We start from the raw sequence: 27,659 nt of genomic DNA on the forward strand, positions 1-27,659 counted from the left end.
GGTCCATATCTGCCTATGTGGTTGACAACACATGATATATATTTATATCTGGGATATAATGGTGTCATTGGTATTAACCTGGTATTAAGTAATATTGTATATCTATCTCATTAAACATTTTTTTCTTTCGGAGGACTAATCTTAGAATGACGGAAATATTTACCTTTTTTGTTAAATATCCACTAGTTGGATTAGATCTCTTTTTTCTGACCCTTACTATAGTATACTCCCCTCCTCCTTTTAAATAAGACAAGGTAGGGAGAGGTAGGATTAGGTTCCTGCGCGGGGTTGTCCTTCTCAGGGCGGTTACTCTGCTATATTATCTACAGGTTACAGATTACGATGCAAATAGTTTTTATTAGAATTAATAAAAGTTATGTTTTAGTATATGATACAGCACATCCTTCTGTGATTTTTGATTTGTTTAATGTTTATAGTGAGACAGAAAAATCTTGCAGTACCACTTGCAGAAAGAAATCAACCTTGAAACTGTTAGTGCTGTACTTTCTGATTAACAAGATATGTAGACTACAGAATAATTAAGAACATTGTAAATAAAACATTTGTAGTGCTTCTGTCTTGACGCTAAAAATACAAACACTTAACAAGCATGTATTTTAATTGATTTCTATATGTAGCTATATTATAACACATATTAGGACACCCACCTATACTATCTCTAATCTTGAATTTACCTCCACACTTAAAACCAGAGTGTAATTCAAAAGCATAATTAGCTGTTTGCAATAACCCCCTGAGGGTGCATTCACAGGACCGTATATCGGCTGGGTTTTCACGCCTAGCCGATATACGGCGTCTCTCTCTGCAGGGGGAGGAGGCTGAATGAGCCAGGAGCAGTGCTGTGAGCTCCCGCCCCCTCTCTGCCTCCTCTCCACCCCCCTGCGCTATTTTCAATGAGGAGAGGCGGGACAGGGCGGAGCTAATTCACGGAATTTAGCCCGCCCCCGTTCCTCCTCCTCCCATTGCAAATAGTGCAGAGGGGCGGAGAGAGGGTGGAGAGGAGGCAGAGAGGGGGCGGGAGCTCAAAGCACTGCTCCCGGCTCTTCCAGCCAACTCCCCTTGCAGAGAGAGACGCCGCATATCGGCCGGGCGTGAAAACCCAGCCGATATATGGTCGTCTGAATCCACCCTTAATGTTAGTATCTTTGGTTAATGGACTGAGTAACATTTTTAATGGAGACTATTTTATTAGACCAAATCAAGCATTTCAGCATAATTTAGAGTCACTCCTATTAGTGGGAGACCCCCGGTAACAGTAGTAAATATATGACTACACAGCAGTTAGATGAATTTAAGTCTCTTGTTTTGGCATGGTGCCATTTATATAGCCTTAGAAAGTATTGGAAAGATCAACCCAAGCAATACAATAGCCATTCTTGACCCATTGGAAGGCTGCCAGCTAGTTGGAGTCTTCAGTTGATTGCCAGCTGGGCAAGGAAACGAATGTTGCTTACTCTGACACTTGCAATGCAACAGGCTTGGGGCAAGTGCTTCTGACGTTGGCATACAAGGGGGGTGATTATTATGATTGCATAGCACCGTCTACATCAATTTGGGACCCCAGAGATGTTTTACTTATAGCAGACTCTAGGTCACATGGTAGAGTTTTAGACAGGTTTTCACAGATTAGTGAACTTCTGACCACCTTTGCTTCTGAGAGACTCGGCCTCTCTAACATGCTCTTTTTATACTTAGTCACGTGACTTAGCAGGAAATCGACCCTCCAGTTGTTTTTCATTAATACCACTTGCTTTTCCAATCTTTTGTTAATACCTCCTCAACTTTTTTGAGATGTGTCGCTGCCATCATGGAAGAATGTTTCCAACCCCCTCCTGATATATGTTCTATTATGAAGAAAATATGGTTAGATGAGATTTCCAAATTATTAAATCATTTTCTCCTTACATTTATTTACATTTTACAGAGCGTCCCAACTTTCTTGGAGTCAGGGGCTGCACTTTTATTTCTTCCAACTAAAAAGCTTACATATGACCCCCCCCCCCCCATCCAACATATCTGTTGATGAGAGCATATACAAGACAATATCACCACATGAAATATAGCAATGCAGCAAGAAAAGCTTGGTATAATTGAGTGGGAGGCAGCAATTAATTTCTGGCATACTTTGGAAGATTCTAACCCAAAATCCAAAGTTACATAATACTTGAGTACGCTTTTTCTATTTGCGGCAATCTAGCTCTCAAAAATCTCTGGACCTAAATTCAAAGTGTTTGTTGCTATGGCAAGTAAGAGGCAGCAGACTGGGTGAAATTCCTTTGCTGTTACTGGGGAATTGATATGACAGTTTGACTTCCAGAGGAGATTTCTACCCAGCAATCACATGGTATTGAAGACACTGTCTGAAGCTAACAGCAGCATGCATTCTTGCAAGTAATTTTTCCTGGCTTCCAAATCAACCCCAGGCATTAGCGTGCCGGTTATGGGCAAATTGGAGGCTAGGTCACTTTGCAATGCTATTTGTGCTGTCCCCTGCATCATCCAAACAAAGAAAAAAAACATTGTTTGGTGCAGATTTTGTTGCAGTTGTATAAGAACTTTCACTTGTTGGAGTAATCAGCTGCTTTTAGGTAATACTCAGGGGTATTGAAACCTCATCAGTCAAGTATGCCTAATTCAGCGAGGCACCGGAGAAGAATGCATATGAAACAGTCAAGTAATGTTTCCAAACTTTTCTGAAGCATTTTATTATTGCATAGTTTATATAGCAAACTTTCTAGTACTTGTCAGGAGCTGATCACGAGCTGCTTCACCCCTCAACAACCAATCACAATATAATAGGCATTTCATAGCAAATCATAGTAAGTTTACAACATTGTGCACATTCATGTATCTTATAGCTTGTAGAAACAGAAAAGTCCTTTACAAATGATTCCACAAACAAAACAATCCTTGAAAAGTACGCGTCCAACAAAGAATGTCACTATATCCAGAAGTACAAGGACATGTGCTTGTAAAAAGAAGGCATTGTATTTGATCTGCTGCTTTGTGAATTGTGATGGCACAGAAAGAATCGCATGTTTTAGGGCTCTTGCAGACGAGCATAAGCGCAGATATGCTCGCGATAGTGTGACTTTTTGTGCTGTGAAGGCCCCACTATCATGTGCATATCTGGTCATTAAACTTTCTGCCTATCAAGGGACCAGGGATTTATGGCTAGTTCATCCGAGTGTCATTGTGACACTCCAATAGCCATGCTAAAACATTGAAGCTATCAGAGCAGCAAAACGGATGAACGAAGGATAGCCGCGATCAAGTCGTGGTTATTCGAGATTTTCCACGGCGGGCTGTGGCGTCATGCACTGAACTGATGCCGCAGCCCTGAAATGCCACGGCCACCAGAACAACTTTAAATGACATTTAAATGCCTCAACTAGAGGCACCTGTCATTGTTTAGCAGCGCTCGCCGCACTTTTTGCAATGAGAGGAGGTGACACGGGGCAGGGCTAAGTTCCAGGAATTAGCCCCGCCCCCATCCCACCTCCCCTCATTGCATATAGTGCAGATGGGCGGAGAGGGGTGGAGAGTTGGTGGAGAGGGGGCGGGAGCTCAGAGCACTGCTCCTGGCTCTTCCAGCCTCCTCCCCCTGCAGAGAGAGACGCCGTATATTGGCCGGCGTGAATACGCGGCCGATATACGGTCATCTGAATAAGCCCTTAAGGCGCTTGTTTCACACACATCAGAGGATTGCAAGTGTTTCCCATTGATCTAAAAGGGAAACATTTCATCACACTCGCGTGCATGTCACACAGCATGTGAGAGCCATGTGATGTCTGCTAATGTCCCATCGAGAACAATGGGCAAAGTATTCAGAGAGAACGCCAAAACATAGAACATGCTGCGATATTTATCAGCACTGCCAGGGGAAAAGAAATCCTTCATTCTTGTGATAAAGTCAATTTTTGCAACGTGCAAAACATGCGTGAGATTCCCACCTGTGTGAATAAGCACTCAGATGCAGAAATTGGTGCAGATTTTCCCCAAATTTTCCGCCGCAAAAAATTTGCAGCAAATCCGCCACGTGTAATTTCAAACACAACCACTGTGGGCGAGGAACAAAATCCAATCCGATGTCCACTTAGGCCTCTTTCACACCTGCGACAGCAATATTGGTGCTACAAAATCACGGCAATATCGCAGCTGTGTTCCCGCGATTTTGTAGTGTCAGCAATGCGTTTTTCTTGTGAAAAATCGTGCATCACTTCGCTACTGCCAGCAATAAACTAATGTGATTTTATCACAAGAAAGTTAAGCCCGCCCCTAATATAAGCCCTAGCTGAATTCCCTGAAAGTAAAAGGGAATACTTACCTAAAAAGCGCGGTCCGGGTCCTCACGCTGCTCTCCAGAGCTCTGATGGGCATCCTGCAGTCCTCGTTCGCCCACGGAAGATCACTTCCTGGTTGCGGGATTCAAAAATTGCACTTCCAGGAAGTGATGGCTCTGATTGGTTCATCCAGCAGTACTTAGCCAATCAATGCAGCGCTCGATACACCAATGCAAGGGCTGTCATTGGTTCATCCAGCTCTGCGTTGATTAGCTGAGCAGAGTTTGAAGAACCAATCGTGTTGTGGAGGCAAGATTTAGGAATTGGCTGAGCCACAACATTAATTGGTCAATTCATAAATCCCTCGCATTGGTTTATCCTTGCTTCCTGCAACCAGGAAGTGATCTGTGGGCGAACGAGGGCTGCGGGACGCCTGGTGGAGTTCCGGACAATAGAGCATACCATGTGTTTTTTTTCCGTGTGTGAATTTTGTATGCAAAAACACATAATGTGAGGGAACTAGAGATGAGCGAGCATACTCGCTAAGGGCAATTGCTCGAGCGAGCATTGCCCTTAGCGAGTACCTGCCCGCTCGAGACAAAAGGTTCGGGTGCCGGCGCGGGGGAGCGGTGAGTAGCGGCAGTCAGCAGGGGGGAGCGGGGGGGGGGAGAGAGGGAGAGAGAGATCTCCCCTCCGTTCTGCCCCGCTCTTCCCGGCAGCTCCCTGCCCGCCGCCGGCACCCGAACCTTTTGTCTCGAGCGGGCAGGTACTTGCGAAAGGCAATGCTTGCTCGAGCAATTGCCCTTAGCAAGTATACTCGCTCATCTCTAGAGGGAACCCATTGGGTTGTATTCTCTGCGCTTTGCACATGCAAAAACGCCCGTGTGACGAGCCCTTATTGTTATCCTTCCATAAACAATAGGTGTCTCAATGGTGGGATCCAACTGCTAGGACCCCCCACCAAGTGTGAAGAGAGGGATCCTGGCCCACTCTCTATGAATGGATGCACACTGCTGCTTCGTTCATCCCTATGGAACTACCAAAGAGAAGGCGAACACTCTGTTATCTCCAGCAGCCCAACAGAAATGAATGCAGCAGCAGCGCACATGCTCAACTGCTGCTCCATCCCAATGGGGAGGGGGGTTGGCGGGACTGGACGCCCATTCTTGTGATTGGTGGAGGTCCTAGCGGTAGTACCTAGCCCTATACTGCAGATAGGGGAAAAGTTTAAATCTTTTTAACTCCATGACTGTTACACTACAGCCCATTCATATTTGTTTGCCTTATTTGTGGAAGATTGTATAGAAATAACGAGCCACAGTTTATACGATAATGCACTGCCGCAGTCTTAGGGCTAACGAACGTATGCACAAATTATACGTCTTCGCAAGATTTCTTGGCTCAGGCAACAGTATGAGGCTTTATTTTTGCTGGATGGGTTGTGTTTTTTAAGCTTACTATTTTGGAGAATATTTCATTTACCATTTAATGTCATTTAACCCCTTAAGGACGCAGCGTTTTGGGGGGATTTTCATCTCCACTTTTCTAAAACCATATTATTTTTTTTTACTTTTCCATCGACATGGCTGTATAAGTGCTGTTTCTGCATGATGTACTGTAGTTTTTGCTGGGACCATTTTGGGGTACATGTAGTGAATTGTAAAACTTTTAGAAATTTTTATTTGGGCAAGCAGAGAGAGAAAACGTTCTGCCATTGTTTTTTTACTACATTAATCATGCAGCATGAGGGACATTTTTTTCTTTGGAGTGGTATGATTTAAGAATACCAAAATATATATTTTTTTTAGGTTTTTCCACTTTTGAACCCTGTGAGGGCTTGTTCTTTGTGTGACGAACTGCAGTTTTCATTGGTTCCATTTTGACGGGACATACGACTTTTTTGATAATTTGTATTGCATTTTTTTGGCAGGCGAAATGAACAAATAAGCATTTTGCCTCTGGTTTTTAGTTTTTTTCTTTGCAGTTTTTTGCTTTACAGGATAATTAGCATCTTCAATTTATTTTGCACGTTGTTACAAATACGAGGATACCAAATATGTTGGATTTTTGAATTTTTTCACACAGATGGATTTATTTTTTTACGTGTTTTTATTACCCTTTGTTTTAACCCTTTCCAATCCACTTTCTGACGTCTAAAGTCATTCTGATTGAAGGCTGTACAGCTCTGATTACGGAAGACGTCCAGCAGGGTATTCTTACTGTATATTACTGGCTGCTCTGTTGTCGGGGGGTTTCTCCAGCATGTCCAATACTGCAGTACTAGCTCTAGCCAGCAGATGGTGCCATTGTATAATGGCAGAAAAAGAAAACCCCCTAGGAAACCCTGAATCCAAAATTGGATTGCAAAGGGTTAGTTCTTTATATCCCTGTAGGGGACTTGAACCATAAAAGCTCTGGTTGCTATGATAATACATGTCAGCACTCCTGTACTGCAATGCATTATCTCTCGCACTAGTGATCACAGGACATGGCAGGCCCAGGCATCAGCGTATGACGTCCGGTTGCCATGGTAACCCTCCGCGCACTCCCTCTGTGAACAATTTACATATTATGATGAACTTTGATCACAGTATGTAAGGGGTTATGAGTGGGGATCGGTGTTCTCATCAATCCCCACTTTTGCAACAGGAGGCCGGCTATCAGTCCCAGCTGGCTCCCACTGCGAGATGCTGCAGGCTCAATTCTATGCACGTGCCATCCTATTGTGTTAACACCCTGCCACACTTTTGTGCAAAATTTGTGCTCCCAATATGCAGAGAACAGAGCCCATTCACTCACATTTCCATATTTTGCACGCTCATTGGGCATAAAAAAAAAAACCGCAACATATTTTACTTTTCTGCACATAGAAGTTAATGGGGGGGGGGGGGGGGTGTAATACGCTATCATAGTTCAGCTGCATAGTTCAGCTGGTAAAAGAACACGTCTGGAACTATTTAGCCATTTCAAGCAATGTGTCTTGTTTGCCGCGCACAAATGAACATGCTCGTGTGAATCGCGGCCCAATATCGTGCTTGCCAATATGCGATTTTTTTCCACGCATGCAAGACGTTCATATATTAAAACCGCCTTGCATCACTTCGGGGGAGTAGCCTTGCTCTGCCGCGGCTGACAGCTGGAGTGGAGGATTCTCCCATTGTTTTCAGTGTGGAACGCTCGCATCGTATCGCATGCGCCTAGTATGTGGCCACGGACCCCATTCAAAACACTGGGTGATGCAATGCGGGAGAACAAGCAAGATAGGACGTGCCGCGATTTCTTTATCACTCATGTGTATGACCCCCTTTTAAATAATAAGGTTCATACTCGTGTGAGATTTGTGCATCTCGCAACGCACAATTCTCGCGCAATTTTCTCAGCCGGGTGAGAACGGCCTTACAGAGCCGATTTTTTTCCTTATTTGTCTCTTTACTATGTTAGCAGCTCCTGCTTCTGTATCTGCGCTAAAAATGGTTAATTATATGTTAAGTATTAGCAGCCTTACAGAGATTATCTACTGGTTTAACCCATTAGTGTCCACCCTTATCTCTACAGAAGGGAAAGAGGTGAAGGTGGGCGAATACAACGCGGTCGCCGACAGCCTGGAACTCATCAATGACACCATGAAGTTTCAAGGTAAACCAAGATAATGAATGATAGACAAAACCGTTCACATGAAATATATGCTAATATCATATGCCCAGTGGTGTAAGGGGTCCCAGGTCCATCTCTTCCCCCGCGCGCCGTACCAGGTCCTCTACCGCATAGACCGTCCCTCTAGAGGCCACTATTATAAATCATGCAGCATCCATACATAATTGAAGGCTCTGACAGATTTCACATCAGGAACGAAGAACCTCAAGTCACCTGTGCAGCGCGCCAAAAACCCGCAATCCATCCGTACAAGATGTGCCAGTGTTACAATAAAAAAAAAAAAAGATTTCAAACGCAATTTTCTACTTATTTTAGGGGTGGAGCCTCCTAAAGATAAAACTTTCATCCGAATGGAGCGCCGTCAGATCTACCTGCCGCTCTACAGTATTCTGTCCACCATAACGATTATTGGGATGATTATGGCCAGCACGTTTTTATTCTTCAACATCAAGAACAGGAATCAGAAGTAAGTCCATCAGTTCATCGTACGGCGTCTCATCGCTCTTTATGTATAAGGCTCACGCTTACGTAATACGCGGTGAGAACACGGTCGTTGGCGTAACAAAATGATACCTGCAATTCGATGCGGCTGCTGTGGAGTAACGTTCTTTACATCCGGGTTTATAAAGTTCCCATTGGTCCACATACGTTATCCCCAGGGTTTGACTCAATGTAAAGGCTTGAGCGCGATTTACCGTGATTTTGCACGCGGGAAAATCCCACCTGCAAAACGCAGAGAATAGAACCCGTTGATTTCAATGTGTTCCGTCTCACTACTTTTTTTTTTACGCATGCGCAAAACAATAGGGCCAGCTTTATTTTGTGCGGATATGCCCACCGAAGAGCCCCATAGAGGTCTCTTGGAGGTGCGCAAACACACATCTGCATGCGTGGGTAGGCGCTAAACACAGTGCATACCCCTGATCACTGGCACCGCGTTAGGCTAATTAGCCATTTAAATCAGGGCGGGGTGATTCACCCAATTTAACACTAAGATAGCGCCACTGTTTTAGCGCGGCTATCCGAGCGTTAAAACGACACTCATCTGAAGAAGTCCTAAAGGTGCTTTTACACGGAACAATTAGCGTTCAGATTCCCGCTGTCCAGCAAGAATCTGAAGGATTATCTGTCAGGGTAAATGTATCCGCCAACTGAATGACGAATGAAAACTTGTTTACTTCTCATTCATTTTTCAGTTTCTGCATGCAGAAAAGCAAGTGATGGATGGTCCTGTGTGAACAGGCAGTATTACTTATGAAGAACTGCCTGTTTACTGTGAATGGAGGCGGATGAGCTGGAACGAGCTCCAACTCCATTAACTGAGCAATGATCATTCCTATGTACAATTATCACTGGGACGCCCTGTTGGGCATCTGTTGCCCCGACAGATTGTACTGTGTAAAGGCATACTTAAACTTCTAATTTTGTTTTATAAATTCTTAAAGCAGGATGTTAGGCGAGACCAAGCTCTGATAACATGTACATGAGGCGTTGTTCATCTGGATAATGTATTGTGTGAGAAGGTTATTGCAGTAAGGTAATGTCCTCTATTATTGTATCTACCCCCCCCCCCCATCTACCCCCATTCCTCTTTTTCTCATCACATTTTTTATGATTAAGTATGGCTTTATGAAAAACAATCTGCCACTAGTTGACAAGAATGGCAATGTAAATTCAGCTCTGCTGTAGCATGGAACCCCGGCAGTCACATGACCCCCCGGCTCCCACAGTGAAAGTTACACTGTACTTTCACTTTCTAGTACACAGTGCACATTGAGCGCTGTGTACTCTGGGAAGGAAAAGGCAGGAAGGGTTAAATACCCCTCCTCCCTTCTCCTCCGGGTTATCAGCTGTCACTAACAGCTGGTAACCTGTCCTGCCTCTTATTAATTGGAGAGGCAGGAGGCTTAAAGCGCCGCCGTAATTTTACTATCAGTGGGTTTTAAGCCCAGGACCAGGCGCCGTATATTTACCGCGTCTGGTCCTTAATGGGTTTATGTAGAAATTGGAGATTTCACTTTACTGCTGGCTCATTCCAGACTCCAAGGAGTTGAAAATCAATATTTTAGTAACCAAAAAACTGGTAAATTTAGTAGGCAAACAGCCAGAGCATAATGAGACCTCTTCTGATGCGTTTCGGACACACTGCTGCAGCCTTAGTCATTGCCATTTATAATTTAGCCCCTTAACTATCACCCATACGTCTTTTGACAGCAGTTGTTAAGGGGCTTTAATTTGATGTGCCGCCTTTGTATGGCACTTGCATCAGAAGCCTACATGGGTCTCTCATTCTGGGGGGAGCGGGTGCTCGGTTGTTGAATAACAGCCTAGCACCTGCTCTAACAGCGAGGGCTAGGGAAACCACAGATCCCCACTGTTTAATCCTTTACATGCCGCCATCAATATAACCGCAGCATGTAAAACACTGACAAAGGAAGGGGGCTCAGACCTCGCGACGTGATCATAGGATCTCAATAGGATACTATGGCACCCAGGGGCTTGGATATAGCCTCCGGGTCTGCCAGACTCAATCTCATGGCTTTCCAATACACTACTATACGGATGTAATAGTAGTGTATTAGAGGAGTGATAAAATATGATGATGATCAAGTCCCCTAGTGGAAAAAAAAAAGGATAAAAAAAATAATTTACTATGTAAAAAAAAATCATTTATGTGATAATTAAAAGTTTTTTATTAAACTTTTTTTTAAGGGGACTATAGGGAACTAGCAATCGTCTCATCGTCTGTACAATATGCTGCAATACTTCAGTATTGCACTGGATAGTACTTTTACAGGCAATCTACTAATCTTTGAATCCATGGCAGGCCAGAGAGACTTCACAGAACCCCAGGCTGCTATAGTAACCCATTAGCACCCTATAACCACATCACAGGAGGACCAATGGTGAACCAGAGAGGACCCTTCTCTAGCCAGCTGCTTAGATGCCATGGTCAGAATTTAAAGAGTTAATAAAAGAAGCATCTCACTGCACATTAAAATGTCGATATTTGCAGACGATACAAAATCATACAAGATAATTGATAAATGTAAGGTTCTGCACATGGGTAGGAGAAACGGATGTCACCAATATACACTAAATGGGGTACTGCTAGGGAAAAGTGAGAAGGAAAAAGACCTGGGGTTACTAGTGGACTGTAGACTTAACTGGAGCAACCAATGCTAGTCAGCTGCTGCAAAGGCAAATAAAGTCTTGGGGTGCATTAAAAGAGGTATAGGGGCGAGGGACGAGAACATTATCCTCCCACTATATAAGGCACTTGTCAGGCCTCACATGGAATACTGCGTACAGTTCTGGTCACCGGTGCTCAGGAAAGATGTTACAGTGCTTGACGGGATTCAAAGAAGGGCAACTAAGCTAGTACATGGAATGACGGGACTAGAATACCCAGAGAGGCATCAAAATTGGGGTTATTTACCCTGGAAAAAAGACGGCTAAGGGGCGACCAAATAACGATGTATAAATACATGAGGGGACGATACAAGGATCTCTCCCATAATCTGTTTATACCCAGGACTACGATGGTAACAAGAGGGCATCCACTACGTCTAGAAGAAAGCAGGTTTCATCACCAACACAGAAGAGGGTTCTTTACTGTAAGAGCAGTGAGACTGTGGAACTCTCTGCCTGAGGACGTGGTGATGGCAAAATCAAGTGAGGAGTTTAAGAGGGGACTAGATGTCTTTCTAGAGAGCTATGATATTACAGGATATAGACAATAAATAACCAAGGTTGTTGATCCGGGTCTTGGAGTCGGGTAGGAACTTTCAAACGTTGATCCAGGGATTATTCTGACTGCCACTATGGAGTCTGGAAGGAATTTTTCCCTCTGAATGGGCTAAATTGGCTTCTGTTTTTCACCTTCCTCTGGATCAACAAGAGGGTGGAAAGAGGCTGAACTAGATGGACATTGTCTCCCTTCAGCCTAACATACTATGTTACGGAGCAAGCTTGTTTATATCTGCATGTATCTAGCATTGGCTTGTTAAGGGGTTAAATGTGTGTCAAAATACTGAATGCAATAGAATAATACATTTAATAGCAAGAAACTGAGTATCCCACCTTAGTGTAGCCTCCTGCTTTGTAAACCTCTCAGGTGAAGGAAACCCCTTCTGTTCTTTTTTCATGTGGCTACCTGAATGGGGAATAGCAGCCGTTAATGTCTAGGATGGGACGACCTCTTTAACAATCTCATGTAGGGTCTACTCTTTCGGAGCACTTTCATGTATTAGGAGAGTCGGCTGGATAGGTAGATAATATGTCTGTACCTTATATAACCCCACTTATTTCCTCTATCATCACTCGGCTTGTGTCTTCCCTCTGACAGGTTAATAAAGATGTCTAGTCCTTATATGAACAACCTTATTATCCTCGGGGGGATGCTTTCCTACGCATCTATCTTTCTGTTTGGCCTTGATGGATCATTCGTATCTGAAAAAACCTTTGAAACTTTGTGCACGGTAAGTAATTCTGCGTTCTTCTACCTTTCACCTTTGTTTAGCTGTATTGTCAGTAAACACTGCGCCATTCCATGAGTCGTACACAGCGCCGTATCATCTACCGTACATTGTGTTAGGCTGCTTTTAGACGGAATGATTAGCGTTCGTTGACTCGCTCACTTATCGTTACATTGAAGCAGCGCTCGTTCGGTCGTTCTCATCACTTATACAGCGAATGTGAAACACTGAACGAGCCAACGAGGAATCGTCTTGTCTAAACGGGCTGAACGAGAGCGATTGAGCTAGCGGTGACGTCACCGGCTCGTTCGCTCTAAAAGCACCTTTAGATATTCCTAGTTTCCAGATTCGCCGACCCTCTTTTTTCCCGTTAGTGTTACTATAAGGCTGGGCTCACACGAGCTGATTTTGCGGCATGATGTGGGCATTGAAAAGCATGTAAATTCGCTTTTTCGCTCACACTTGCGGATACGAATTGCGTGTTCCATGAGCGAAGGATATATCGCAGCATGTTCTATTTTGCCATGGGCTCCGCGTGCATGGCATCCATTGAAGTCAAGTGATTGTGCATAGATACAAAAACATTCAAAAAGAAATAAGACCAGGGAAAGAGAGCGCGGCCGGCAGTGTGGCGGAGCGGCCAGGGAACGACTGCTGCTTACACTGAACGGCTAGTCGTTCAGGTCTCTGCATACATTTACACAGAACGACTACCATTCAAACTCCGGGGGAGTGTGGGGTTTTGAACAACTCCCAATGATAATCGTCTTTAGTGTTGAACATCTGTAATGTACAGTACATTGTATACAGCCTCACATCCACATGGAGGAGTTTCTGGACCCTACATAGGTGGAAATCAAAGTGTCCATATTATATCCTGTATGACATGGGTCAAACTCAAGACTCGTGAGCTGAATTGGGCACATCATTTAATTCGGCCTGCGAGGTCCGGACACTGAAGGACCGACACTCCTTTTTTTCCAGGGTATGCAACCAGCATAGGTTGCAACTAGAGATGAGCGAGCACCAAAATGCTCGAGTGCTCGTTACTCGAGTCGAACTTTCAGTGATGCTCGAGAGTTCGTTTCGAGTAACGAACCCCATTGAAGTCAATGGGCGACTCGAGCATTTTTGTATATGACTGGTGCTCCGCTAAGGTTTTCATTTGTGAAAATCTTAGCAAATCACCAAAGTCATGTAAAAAACACAGAAATGGATAGGGCAGGCGAGGAGTAACATGCAGGGCTGCATTTCGGGCTCCGAGGTCTCACTATTAAGCCACAATAGTGGCAAGAGTGAGACCCCCCACCCCCGCACTGTCAGCATAAAGATCGTTCTCCTCTGCCACAGCTATAACAGCTGTGGCAGAGAACAATGTTAGCCCATTGAATTCAATGGAGCCGGCAATACAAAAATTTTCAGGAAGGGTTTAAAAATATAAGCCCTTACCTGAAAATCATCCTAAAATGTGTAAAAAAAAAAATTTATACTCACCTTTCCGCTGCAGCTGGAGTTCAGTCACGTCTGGCCGGCAGTTCTCCTGAACTGCACTGAGTAGTATTCAGCAGACAGGGATTTAAAATCCCCACCTGCTGAATGAGCTGCCTCTGATTGGTCACAGCCTCGCCAATCAGAGGCAGCTCTCACTCACCCATTCATGAATTCACGAGTATGCTCGCTCATCTCTAGTTGCAACCTGTTCAACAACTCATGGGTGGCGGCACAGCTCCAACCCCTACCCGGGCACCCTAGCCACCCTCCAAAATAGGAAGCTTGAGGCTAAAGAGGTGGAAGGGGAGAAACCCCATTATAGCACATTGAGATCCATAGCCATGGTAAAGAGTAGGTACATTTAGGGCTCATATTTATGGGCGGATGCAGTTTCATTCTGTAAAATACTCAGCATATTCACTATACTAGATAGACCCGATGTTCGTTAAATGAACATAAAATGTTTCAAAAGTGGTTATTGTGAACTTCTAAATCTGCTTGGTTAGGTGATTATTTAGAGAATCACTTTGTATTTGGAGCAGATATCTAATATAAAAAGCCTACAGGTCTTTATGTGGTTTGCTCCAATGCTAGCACTACCAATATACATCATTTTATACAAACAGCATTGTCAAGTGCTTTTCCACTAATGGCCCATAGCTATAGTAAAGGGTGAAGCCATATATAGGGGACAAATCCATAGTGGCACACAGTACCAGGTGCAGCATCCTTTATGGTTAATGCTAATGTTCGAAGAAAAACACTGAATGTAGAGCGCTCCAGCAAGCATGGCAGCCACTTTAATCTGGTGAATGGTGGGCATCTCATGAGTCTTTGTACTTCCTATAAAGGGACTATATCACCAAAAACCTTTTTATGAAGTTAAACCAAATAGATACCGTATATACCGGCGTATAAGGCGACGGGGCGTATAAGACGACCCCCCAACTTTCACCTTATACGCCGGTAATACAGTGGAGAAAAAAAAAATCATTACTCACCTCCCCCAGCGTTCTGTGGCGCAGCTGCAGGCTGTCGCTCCCTCCTGGTCCCCGGCAGAGCATTGCTTTCTGAATGCGGGGCTTGAAATCTCCGCCTCCAGAAAGCTAATACACACGCCGTCAGCCAGTTACAGCCATTCAATGGCATCATTGAATGGCTGTGATTGGCTAAAACACACGTGGCTTCAGCCAATCACACTATTCAATGACATCATTGAATGGGTGTGATTGCTAACACACGTGCGCCTTCAGCCAATCACAGCCATTCAATGATGTCATTGAATGGCTGTAACTGGCTGACGGCGTGTGAATTAGCTTTCTGGAGGCGGGGATTTCAAGCTCCGCATTCAGAAAGCAATGCTCTGCCGGAGACCAGGAGGGAGCGACAGCCTGCCGGAGCGCGACAGAACGCTGGGGGAGGTGAGTACTGATTTTTTTTTTTGACACTTCTTTTTTTGTATTACCGGCGTATAAGACGACCCCCGACTTCAGAGCAGATTTTTCGGGGTTCAAAAGTCGTCTTATACGCCGATATATACGGTAAACATTAGAGATGAGCGAGCACCCAAATGCTCGGGTCCGCATTATTCGAGTCGAGCTTTTCGTAAAATTCAAAAGAAACAAAAATCAGGGGGAGCGCCTTGCATAAAGGTGAAGTCATGAATCAGCAATCCAGTCTACTTACCTGGTGTTAGGCAGGGCAACCCCAAAAAATTTTTTCTGTCCCGCCTACACCCGGAATCCAAGTGAGCCTTCAATTGGTTTCTTTGTTAGGGATCCTCCGTTTTATCCAAAAAAATACATGTGTGCGCCTGGTAAACTACACATTATGTTTTTTTGGAGAGCAGCAACTTAAAAGGTACCCCAACTTTCTGACAGAAAAAATGGGGATAATACAAAAAAAGAAAAGAAAAAAAACCTTTCTCTAGTTGCGCTCTATCACAGGATCTCAGGAAAGTGTAGGGAATAAGCTACTACAACAACCGTTAATAGTAAGCCAAATTTATTCCCAATACATACATAATCCAAGAATAAAAAATAGGTTTAAAGTACCTCTACTATCGGGTGAGCAACGCGTTTCTGCGTCATCTGACGCCTTTATCAAGCATAAAATCATAATACCCAACCTCCTATATATATATATATAAAACATACCTTAAGAAATGAAAAACATCTGGTGCAGACTCTTTACACGCGCTGAACGCTACCTACGCGTGTGTGGACACGGGGCGGAGACTGGAATAGTTCCGCATACGTCATCTGCCAGCACTGGAACGCTCCTGCGTTGCACCTGACGTTCAGTACTTAGATATACAGAAGTATCGTGATGAGTCATCTCATTTTCGAGCGGGGCGCCTCACAGATGATGTCACCACGCTCCTTCATGGAACGCACGGGGCGTACAAACCCTCTATTCCGATGCCGGTACGCTTGGATGTACAAGAATAACGTCATACGTCATCACGTATTAGAGGGAGGCGCCTTCACAATAGAGTCATATTCTGCTTAATATGACTGCTGAAGTAGATATTGTGAATGGTGGCTCCTGTTATCTACATGTAGGTGTCACCTCTCAGTGTAATCCTGCCTGTGATGTTAGTGAGATGACGGATGAAAAGCTTCCTTTACAGATCAGGAGGTATCGGATTACTATTAGGCTGGATTAAACAGAATTTTAGGATTTAAAAAATATGTATACCGTATTTTCCGGCGCATAAGACGACTGGGCGTATAAGACTACCACCAACTGCCGACTTATATGCTGGGAATACGCTGTAGAATAAAAAAATCAATACCCACCTCCCGCGGCGCTGCTGCAGGCTGTCGCACCCTCCTCCACGCCGTCAGCGTTGCTTTCTGGATGCGGGGCTTGAATGCCCCACCTCCAGAAAGCTAATGCTCTGATTGGCTAACTCAGCGCGGCGTCAGCCAATGAAAGCCGACGCTGCGTTAACCAATCACAGCCATTCAATGATGTCATTGAATGACATCAAGACGACCCCCGACTTTGGAGAAGATTTTCCTGGGTTAAAAAGTCATCTTATACGCCGGTAAATACGGTAGATGGTTTCTAAAACAAAAATTAAAAAATCTCCAAAAATTATTTACAGATATGTGGAACACAAAAATCTGATTTGTCCATTACCTTTAAGATTTCCTGTACTTTTGTATTTATTTTTTTAAAGAAATATTTAAGGAAAAACCAAGAAAGGTACTTATTTAAAAGGGCCATAAAGTCAACAATATTTTAGAAGTCCAATTTTGCTCATTAATTTTGTTTGCTTTTTTATAATGAACACAAGAGAAAAATATGGAATTAGCTGTTGTTTCACTGCGGTTTTATCCCCATACTAGTAAGTTTATCTCTACATAGAATGCTTTTGCCAAAACTCCTACTTCCATCTGTCAAAGACCTTCCTTCAACTTCTATAAAACAGGATTTCTCCATCTCGCTGTGACCTCCTCTACACATAAAATAATTGCATTTTCCAGGAATCGAGTAGGATGTTTACAAATCAGATGCAGATTAATATTCAAGTATCTTTCCTTTCCTATTATTATAGTCACCACATGAAATATTAAATTAGTAGTCGGATCATTTGGATTCATTCTACATTCGCTAGTGCTAATTTTCCAAAACTAATGTGTGTATAATAAGATTGTGCAATTTATTCCATTTGGCATGCTACACGGTTACACTGCTCCTCCAATAATAAACTTAATTTACCTTAATTTTGCATTATGATTTGCAATGTGTATTGAAAGCCTTTGTACTTTACATGTAATAACGTTCCACAGCGCTCAAGACTGAGCATCTAGTCTGCCCCGCATTATGAGGAATCACTTTTCTAAGCAGTAACATTGCACTTATAGATAAACATCTTTGTTCTGGAATGAATTTGCATTTATCTCAGAAATATTAGACGGTGTTTTTGATTATATTTAGATTTTTCTAGCTGCACTCTTCACAGTATATATTCTACTTTTCTGAAGTTTACTGCCTTTCAGATCTTATGCATCTTCTAAATCTTTTTTTTTTAAAAAACCTTTAAAGCGTCTCATGAAGGCAATCGCTTCTCAAAATGTATGCAGCCCAGCAATAATATAATCACCATGGAAATGGTTTTTCTCATCCCTAGTCCTATTACTGATGCAAGCTGCAACCATTCTCACATTTCTCCTGTAGCGCCCAGTAAAGGAGAAATCTGACCATTTATGCTATCCACAGAAAGCAATAGTTCTGGCAAATAGAAAGATGTCTCACATGGGGGCTCTTCCCCATATGATGTCTATATGCCATACGGCGTATGGAAAGAATAGCACTGTGCACCGCTGCTGTTCACATGTCACTGGAGCTGTAGTTGGGTGCCACCATCCTCCATGTCCTACATGCCATGCTCTGTCCTCCTATTGCAGCATCCGAGGAGCGGGCCTACAGCTGAGGAGATGGCGGGGTATATAAAGCCTCGTCATGGTGGGGCTACCATCTCCTCCCCTGGGGGTAGCTCGGGACCCGTCCAGGTTACTACTGGGGGAGGTCACAGGCAAAACGTAAACGGAGGTTACCTGCAATCTTCTTGTCACGCATGACGCCACCATTCCGTCCTCTGCAGTGAATCTCAGTGAAAAAAATAACTTGGTCCACACACAGGGATATTTACTGGACAAAGCGAGAACGGTCAGTAATGTCTGTTTCCTGTAACTTCATCAATGGTTTAACATATACCAGTAGACCAGCATAAATGACACTTCTAAAAGGTGATGTGACAGGGAGGCTTTTTCAGGGTAATCCAGACAATCCACCACAGTCCCAGTTATCTGTGACCCCGTTCCCGGCACCTCTCTCTCAGTGCTTAGTGGTAGCCCTGGCACATCCTTGGTAGAGTAGATGCAGACCAAGCTGAAGAGGGAGGAGGTGCAGAGAGCAGTGTGTTGAAAGAGGCTCTGTAGAAGGCTAACTAAAGGCTGGCCTCTTGCGGAACAATGATGCCACGTATTGACCTTATTATTGCGCCCTGTCTATTTTAAGAAAAAAGTGCCAGGCAGCAGATTAGGAAGCCTCAGGCTTCTTATGGGGGCGTAACTAGAAAAGCATGGGCATAATTGCAAAATTTTGAATCGGGCCACCCTTGGGCATGAACATTTACTAGTCCCATCTAAAAGTTCAAGTAATGACACAGTTTCCTGGCAGGTTATGTCACTAAACAAAACTCATTTTATTAAGACAAGCATTTTGAATAACAACACCATATGAGGGCTAAATAATACCACCACGCAATCATCACATAGTGATGGAATAATATCACCATATTGTTTCTAAAAAAAACACTACAGAAAGACCAAATTTGCCCCCATGCAATGATCAGATACTGGTAGATACCAGCTGTACACAGGCATTCTGCAGACTGTATAAGTGATTACAGTACCATTATATCCTGTGATCACAGGTGATGTCCTCTCTGATTGGAGTCTTTCATTTTTTTTTCTCCATATGGCCCAGACCACCAAGATGACTTTTCTCAATCAAACTTGTCTTTGTAAAAATTGACACAGACATCTTTGGCTCCTTGCTTTTTAGCAACCTCCCTATATTTTCCACATCTTTGCAACATCTCTCCATGCATAGTACCCCAGATAGTAATCAGGTGTGACACAATTTGTGCTGCTTTGAGTGTCCTTCACAAAGTGCTCCATCAGTAAAAATGCTGCTTCTTGTACCCCCTTTCAATAATACTCACTCTTGTACCACCATCTAGTAATAGTACTCCTCCTTATGCTGAAAAATAAAAAAAACAATATACCCACGTCTTCCACTGCCCCCTTTGCTCCATTCCAGTCTTATCTTCTAACACTTCCAGGGTATGCGTGCCCTTACGCATGTACTGGTCCCAATACCTCCTAACAGTTCGATCAGTGTTACGGACAGCTAGTGTGGACACACTTTGCCAACTAACCAATTTGGTTTTAGGCTAATGCTAAGGGCGTTATCCTGATGGTTCCTGGGTTTTCACCCTTTAACCCCGGTGCAGGGATCTGGTCTTCACTGCAGGAACCTGAGCAGGCCAATACCTCCTGGTGTAGTCCCAGTGTAGCTAGCAGCTGACCCATGGGATTCAGAGATACCAGTGCAACGTACCGCGAAATAGTCTGAACTACAATCAGAATCTAGTCCAAAGTCGGGGCAGGCAGAGTACAATTATAATTCAGGTAATAAGTCCTAGAATCAGGGCAGACACAGGAGTCAGAAGCAGAAGACCTTTGCTAGGTGACTGAGACAAACACACACCAATACTCAGGCAAAGAGGAGGATCCTCAGCTCAGCTAAATAGAAGGGCAGTAGCCTATTATCCTGCAGCAGTACTGATGGAAAGTACAGAGCTATGAGCCAACTCATATAGGAGGAGCAGAGCGACGCTGACATCTGCCAAAAAAAGTAAGAGGGCGGCAGACATAGGTAGCTGACCTAACAGTCAGAATGGCCCAGGTCAAGGGTAATTCGTCAATATGACCATTCAGCTTCTCGCATCCCAATAATTGTGCCCTCTCTCAGACTCTGGTAATTGGGGTGAAATTCTTCTCTGCATCATAGAGGCATCTAGTGGTCAATAAACTCTACAAAAGTGGATAAAGTGGTCACTACACACAAGACCAGGGAGGGGGAAGGGGGAACCACTATTAGCACCTCATGTGATAAGACCGACCATCTAATCACATCACAACACTTATCATTTACATATCTGCCTGAGATGGAACTGCAGGCCAAGATCTGCAGCAAAATCACAACTTCTTCTAGGGGCTTGATTTTTTCTTTAACGAAAAGTGTAGTGTACATATATATATATATATATATATATATATATATATATATATATTTGATTCGGCTCCAGCTCTTTTGTACACTCGGGTCCCAAGCTGTACACAACACTTAATGTAAAGTTGGACTTCTGGTTTCCTCAGGTGCATCTAGTTCCCCTTTCAGTGCATCTCATTAACTTATTAAGCTTGACAGCTGCTGCCCAACACTGATTGTTAGAATTCAGTTGACTTTATATTGCTGTCCCAAGTGTGTAACCTTACATCAGCGTTCCCCAGTTAGTGGCTCTGATGCACATGCGGCTCTTGCATATGTTTTCCCAACTGCAAAGACCTTTGTATACTAACAAAACCGGGGATGAAACCTGCACTGGGTCAACTGGCAGTTCCCGCCATGGCAGCGTCATATCATGTTGTCATACTTTTGAAACAATTTTTCCTATTTTAGATATTAAGCGTGGCTCAAAACGATCTGTCGAGTGTAAAAGTTATCACTGTACTAGAGAGAGTCGGGAACCTTTGGAGTTACTGCTCCATTGTACCAAAGCAGCAAAAGAAAATCACTCCAAAGTGATATAAAAAGTACATATATATCTAAACGTGTTAATATACAGTTCATAAAAAGATTACAAAATATATGAGAGACACACTATGGGCAAACAAAGCCACAGACCACGACAGAAAAACCCACCTCATTTCAATGCCAATTCACGCACATGTGACACTCCCTGTCCATGGAATAGAATAGCTAGTAAAGCCTAATAAGGGCTGGCTATCATCTTTTCCCAATGTTTTCCGCCGGTCACATCCTTCCCCCTGGTTTTTTTGAACCTGCCATAGACTTCTATGGACCACCACACGAAGTAAGAGTGACAGCATTTCTGGCAAGCACAATCCAATGTAGTTTTAGTCCTCCATTAATGCTACGTTTCGACCCTCTTGGGGTCTTCGTCAAGCTTGCATTGGATTGTGCTTGCCAGAAATGCTGTCACTCTTACTCCCTGTGGTGGACTGTACATATGAGTCATGGGCTCCTACTCCTTCAAGTGACGTGCATTAGAGACCTGAAGGGTCGATTGCCTGTAATGATGCGCTAAGGAGTGCCGCGGATTTACCTTATTTCTATATAGACTTCTATGGAAACGTTCTGCATAAAACCGTTAGGGCCTATCATTTCTGACTGCAGGAATTGCACTAAAAGCGTTAATGAGATCGAACCCATTGAAGCCAATGGTTTCACTTGGTCACATTTTACAAGAATGAGTTCACTCGTTTGGTGTAGATTTTGCTACAGATTTTGGTGCAGATTTCATCCCTTTAAATTGAATTTCATTGAAGGGGTAAAATCTTCTGCAGATCTTCACAAAAATTGGCCACAAAATCCACAGGAAATCTGCAACATGCGATCGTACCCTTAGGACAGGTTCAGACAAGGATATGAAAACACATCCAGAATACGGATCCGGACTACGGAGGTGTTTCAGAAGACATTCCATCCATAGGTCGTCAATGTTTCATCCGTATTTATATCTGATTTTTACATTTTTTTTGCAAATACTGATCCATATTTGCCCAATAGTAAAGATTACGAATATGAAGGCGAATACAAGAATACAGCCATGTGATTGGCGCCATAGATTACCATTAACTCCATATTGTCATCCCCTCAACACGGACCTAATACAGAGCAAAAGTACGCTTGTCTGAAAGCAACCTAAGGTCAGCTTCACACTGTGGGCGCGATATACGGCCGTGAATCCCGCCCACATATTGCACTTCCCCACCATGTTAATTTCTAAAGGCTACGAGGCCTTTTCATGTCATCGCTGTCAATTGTGGCGGAGGGTCGCAGAGTTTCTCCCATTGCCACCAGCTCCATTGAAAACAATGGGGCTGCAATGCGAGAGCACACACAAGATAGGACATGCTGTGATTTGCTTCCCGTATAGCATCGCATCTCACAACACACAAATCCTGCGCAACTTTGACACCCATGTGAAGGCAGCCTAAGGCCGGATTCACACGAACGCATTTGCATGTGATTTACGGACAAAAACTGTATGCGCGCAATGCACAGTGATTAGAACTAGAGATGAGCGAACGTACTCAGTAAGGCTGATTTCGCAATCGAGCACCGCGATTTTCGAGTACTTCACTACTCGGGTGAAAAGTACTCGGGGGCGCTGTGGGGCGGGGGGTTGCAGAGGGGAGTGGGGGGGGGGAGAGGGAGGGAGCTCCCACCTGTTCCGCGCTGCTACCCCCCGCTCCACCACGCCCCGCCCCACAGCGCCCCCGAGTACTTTTCACCCGAGTAGTGAAGTACTCGAAAATCGCGGTGCTCGATTGCGAAATCGGCCTTACCGAGTACGTTCGCTCATCTCTAATTAGAACCTGTTGATTTAAATGGTTCGTTCACATAAGCATATTTTGCTGCGACAAAAAAATATGCGGCTTGTTCTATTTTTCTGAGCCTTTGTGCAGGGAAATAGAACATATGAAAATAAAAGGGCTAATTAGCTATTTCAATTTACGGGACAGTGGCTGTGGGGGAGTTTGGTGCGTATGCAAAAAGTAAAGTAAAAAACAACCTCTGATGCGCAATACGCACATTTTATATTCCACTGAAGACTGGTAACTTCCATGCTTCTAGCAGCTCTATCGATGAGGACAACTACAAGCAGAACATTCTTCATCATCTGCTTACACATGGTAGCAACTGCATTTTCTGTTTGAGGGCTCAGCCAGACAATGAATGACTGAGCTCTGCCTGTGATTGGCTGAGCGCTCAGCCAATCAGACATAGCCCTTTCAGGAGGTGTGGATTTTTAAATTCCCTGGCTAGCAGAAAGTGCTTCAGAGCAGTGTCGGGGAGCAAGCGAAAAGACACACCGGAGCCCCGACAAAGGGGGAGAGGTGATTATTATTATTATTTTTTTTTTTTTTTTAACACCAGCTAGGGTTGATTTTCAGGGAACAGATTATATTTCAAGCCCTTTCCCGAAAATCACTACAGGGGTTTGCCTGCATCCCATTGCTTTCAATGGGGCTGGCGGCAGCAGTGCTGGCCCCAATGAAAGCAATGGGATGGCATCGTGGTCCTTTGTCAGAGCTGTGGCAGGGGATTTCTTCATTGCCGCAGAAAGTCCCCTTGGCATATGTGACTATATGACTGGTTTTTGCCACGAGGATCTCTTGGCATTATAGTCAATTGCACTTTACAGGCTGTATACATGTTCATATAATATTGATGGGTGATTTGGTTCCTTCACATTTTTAACCCTTTGCAATCCAATTTTGGATCCAGGGTTTCCTAGGGGGCTTTCTCTTTCTGTCATTATACAATGGCACCATCTGCTGGCTAGCGCCAGTACTGCGGTATGAGACATACTGGAGAGGGCCCCGACAAAAGAGCGACCAGTAATATACAGAAAGAATACCCTGCCGGACTTCTTCCGACATCGAAGCCGTACAGCCTTCAATCAGAATGTCTTTAGACGTCAGACAGTGGATTGGAAAGGGTTAAGTGTCTGAATTGTTTGTTTTTAATATTATATTAATAAAATCCATTCCCATTATTTTGTTACTCTCGGTCTGGTATAGCTTTGATTACTGTCGAAAATAATGACATGATAAATAATAGCGATGAAATACTGTGCAGCAAAACTCACACCTCATGGTAGACATGTCGGGGATTTGTAAGATTTCACCTCTGCATTACAAACAGTAACATTCCATCCCATTAAATCACAATTGACCCGCTGCTAATTCCACGCTGAATCTGCTGTGGATTACGCATGTGGATATTTTTAAAAAAATCTTATCCACACAGTTTGGACTATAGATTTTTTGTGAAAAATTCGGCAGCATTTATGTCATGCACCAGAAATCTGTCCCTAACCGTGGGAGAGGAGCCGGAGGTGTAATAGGAGGCAGCACGCCCATTGATTTCAATAAGAGTGAAGCTGACTATTACACTTTCTGCGCTGACCAACAATGACGACAACTGACAGTGGGCCAAGTAACCAGCTGATCGGCAACTGTCAATTAATCCAGGAATACCCCTTTAAGTTGCTCCTGCATTATTTTTTGCAGAATGAAGTAGTTAACAAAACATACCGACATAGCAAAACTTAACTTGACTGCGATAACTTTCTGCGCTAGTTATTCTGTAAGCCATTGAAAAGCTATTGTAATATTAACACAACAGAAGACATTGAAAAAATTATTGAACAGGCAAAGAAACTGCTACATGACATTTTCTTAACACTTTAAGGGGCAAGTAAAACTTTGCTGCATCGGCACATGGCAGGAGGGCTGACAAAATCAAAAAGAGCATATACACAGTTGGTCTTATTAAGAAAGTACAGGGAGAGCATGAAAAAGTCTCCAGCACTACACTCTTATGAGAGTAGTCTAAAACAAAATCAATCATTTCTTGTACTGATGAGGAAAAATGAAATTTGCTCTGGGATTGGTTGCTGTGGTCTACAAAGACTGATTTTCTTTTCGACAACTTTCATAGGAGTGTGGTGCGGGGCTACTTTTTCGTGGCCCCCTGTAGAATATATCAATTGGCACATTTCCTTCAAAAGTGACTGAGGAAGACTAGGAAAATGATCCTTCTGCTGCTCAGGAAAACAGCATCTGAATGTTAATTGACATGAAGAGCTTCATCATGAGCTTGTAACAACAAATTGTTATTCATGATTAATACCAGATGGCCGGGGTTCTTAGAGCTGCAGGACTCCGGCATCCAAAGTTTTATTAATGTTGGTCATAACAACCATTTTTGGCAGTGCGAATTAGGTTAACTTGGTTGGCACAAAACGGGGAAAAAAAATCTGATTTGGAACTGTGGATCAAAAAGAGGATTCACACATAATAGTAGCGATTGTGGCCAAGACCGAGAAAGGAAATGTAATAGGGATTCTCTGGGACTATGTAACTAACTGTATGCAAATATGGAGTATATGTGCTTCAGCACTTTATCTGCTCAGAGCAGATATTGTGAACAGTACATGTATGCTAATATCTATAGACCAGGAACATATACATAGAACTATCCCATCTGGTTTCTTAGAGGCATAGAAAATTGATGGCAAAAAAGCCCCCATTTTCCATCTGGTCCATTCAACTCTAAGATTGAAAGTGGCCAAAACACCTCGTCACCACATGGAAGGCCCCAAGAGAATACCCCAAGAGTAACCAGAACCTCGTTCAGAAGCATATGAGCCCACAATTTGGGTCAATAAATAAGTTCCCGCACTCCAGCTGTAGAGCCGTATTCAAGACATAGCTTAACCCTTTCCAATCCACTGTCTGACGTCTAAAGACATTCTGATTTATGGCTGTACAGCTCCGATGTCGGAAGACATCCGGCAGGGTATTCTTACTGTTTATTACTGGTCGCCCTGTTGTCCCATACTGCAGTACTGGCTCTAGCCAGCAGATGGTGCCATTGTATAATGGCAGAAAGAGAAAGCCCCCTAGGTAATCCCTGAATCCAAAATTGGATTGCAGAGGGTTAAGGCCCTTTTACATGGGACAATTATCATTTAAAAAATCATTCAAACAAGCGAAAATGAATGAACCATAATCATTTAGTGTAAATGTAACCAACAATCAGATGACAAACTATACATTTTTCGCTTTTCGTTAATTTTATGCAGGTATGAAAATCATCGTTGGCTCGTTCACTAATCGTTCAGGTTAAATATGGTCGTTCTTATTCACTTATACAGCGAATGTGAATGACTGAATGATTTTTTCGTTTGATCGAGCCAACGATGTATCTGCTGTATAAACAGGCTGCCCGAGCGAACTCTGACATCGTACGCTTGTTCGAACAAGAAACTGTTTGGTGTAAATGGACCCTTAATTGGAGTAAAGACAATAACTGACCTCCATGGGGAGTTCTGTATATAGCGAACGCCCCACAGTCCAGGTGAGTCCTTACATATAAATAAATAAATCTTGTTATTTGTATAGCGCCAACTTATTCCGCAGTGCTTTCACGTCATTTATTTATTACACCCACCCCAAAAGGCTGGGTGCTCATTTTACCGACCTCGGAAGGATGGACGGCTGAGTCAACCTTGAGCTGGCTACCTGAACCAGGCAACCATTGAACTTGCAACCTTCAGGTTGTGAGCAAGAGCCTATGACTGCCTTTCTGCTGTCTTAGAAATATCCTTACTTCTGGGAGAGCAGTCCAATGTTTTGAAATGGCAGCTTGTAAGTTTATGAAGAAGCTGCTTTATTTGGAATACACATGGGAAAAAAATGTGCAACGCGTTTCGGAGGGTACATATTTATTACCTCCTTTCTCAAGCACAAACAAGATTACACTGAACATACATTCCTTAAAGTGATAATCCCCATTACCTTCATCTTATTGGTGTCATCGTGGAGGAAAAGGAGGGGCTATGATTTCCCCACTCCTCCCCATTTGTTGTGAGCACTGCCGTGATCCAAGAAGTGTCGCGCACCCATATCCACATGATTTAACACGGGACCGGAAGTGCGTCAAGTGCAAGTTGTTAATATAAATTTGGCTCCAGCATTCAGAAAGGCTTTACACAATGTAGCATCTCCCAACACTTTCTAATACACCGTCATATGGACCTCTCCCAGATGCGTTTGACACCCCTGGAAAAAATCTCTCAAGGAAAATTTTCCTGATTGAAATCAAAGGAAATGTTCCTGATCTTCTGCCTAAATACCTTAGTACCAAAAAAATATAATCCTACTTCCTGGTTTTTTTTTTTCCTTCTTCTTTCCTCATCCCTCCTCTTCATATTCCATTTCCTTTATTGTCCTTCTCCTGGACTGTCCTATCGGTATCTGGGGCAATTACATATATTTTTTAGCTACTTGGCTCTTAGAGATGAGCGAGCACGCTCGTTTAAAGGGGTTGT

At 43.5% G+C, this 27,659-nt stretch overlaps 1 protein-coding gene across 1 annotated transcript in view; it reads left to right on the forward strand.

The window, feature by feature from the left end:
• GABBR2 (gamma-aminobutyric acid type B receptor subunit 2) overlaps positions 1–27,659 on the forward strand; it is a 581,362-nt gene that overhangs the window by 395,208 nt on the left and 158,495 nt on the right. The window contains exons 9-11 of the mRNA XM_066578831.1: positions 7,860–7,940; positions 8,274–8,424; positions 12,307–12,439. Coding sequence (XP_066434928.1) covers positions 7,860–7,940; positions 8,274–8,424; positions 12,307–12,439 — 365 coding nt within the window. The remainder of the gene's footprint in view (positions 1–7,859; positions 7,941–8,273; positions 8,425–12,306; positions 12,440–27,659) is intronic.

The sequence above is a fragment of the Eleutherodactylus coqui genome, chromosome 9 (assembly GCF_035609145.1).
Source record: "Eleutherodactylus coqui strain aEleCoq1 chromosome 9, aEleCoq1.hap1, whole genome shotgun sequence".
NCBI classification, from domain to species: Eukaryota; Metazoa; Chordata; class Amphibia; order Anura; family Eleutherodactylidae; genus Eleutherodactylus; species Eleutherodactylus coqui.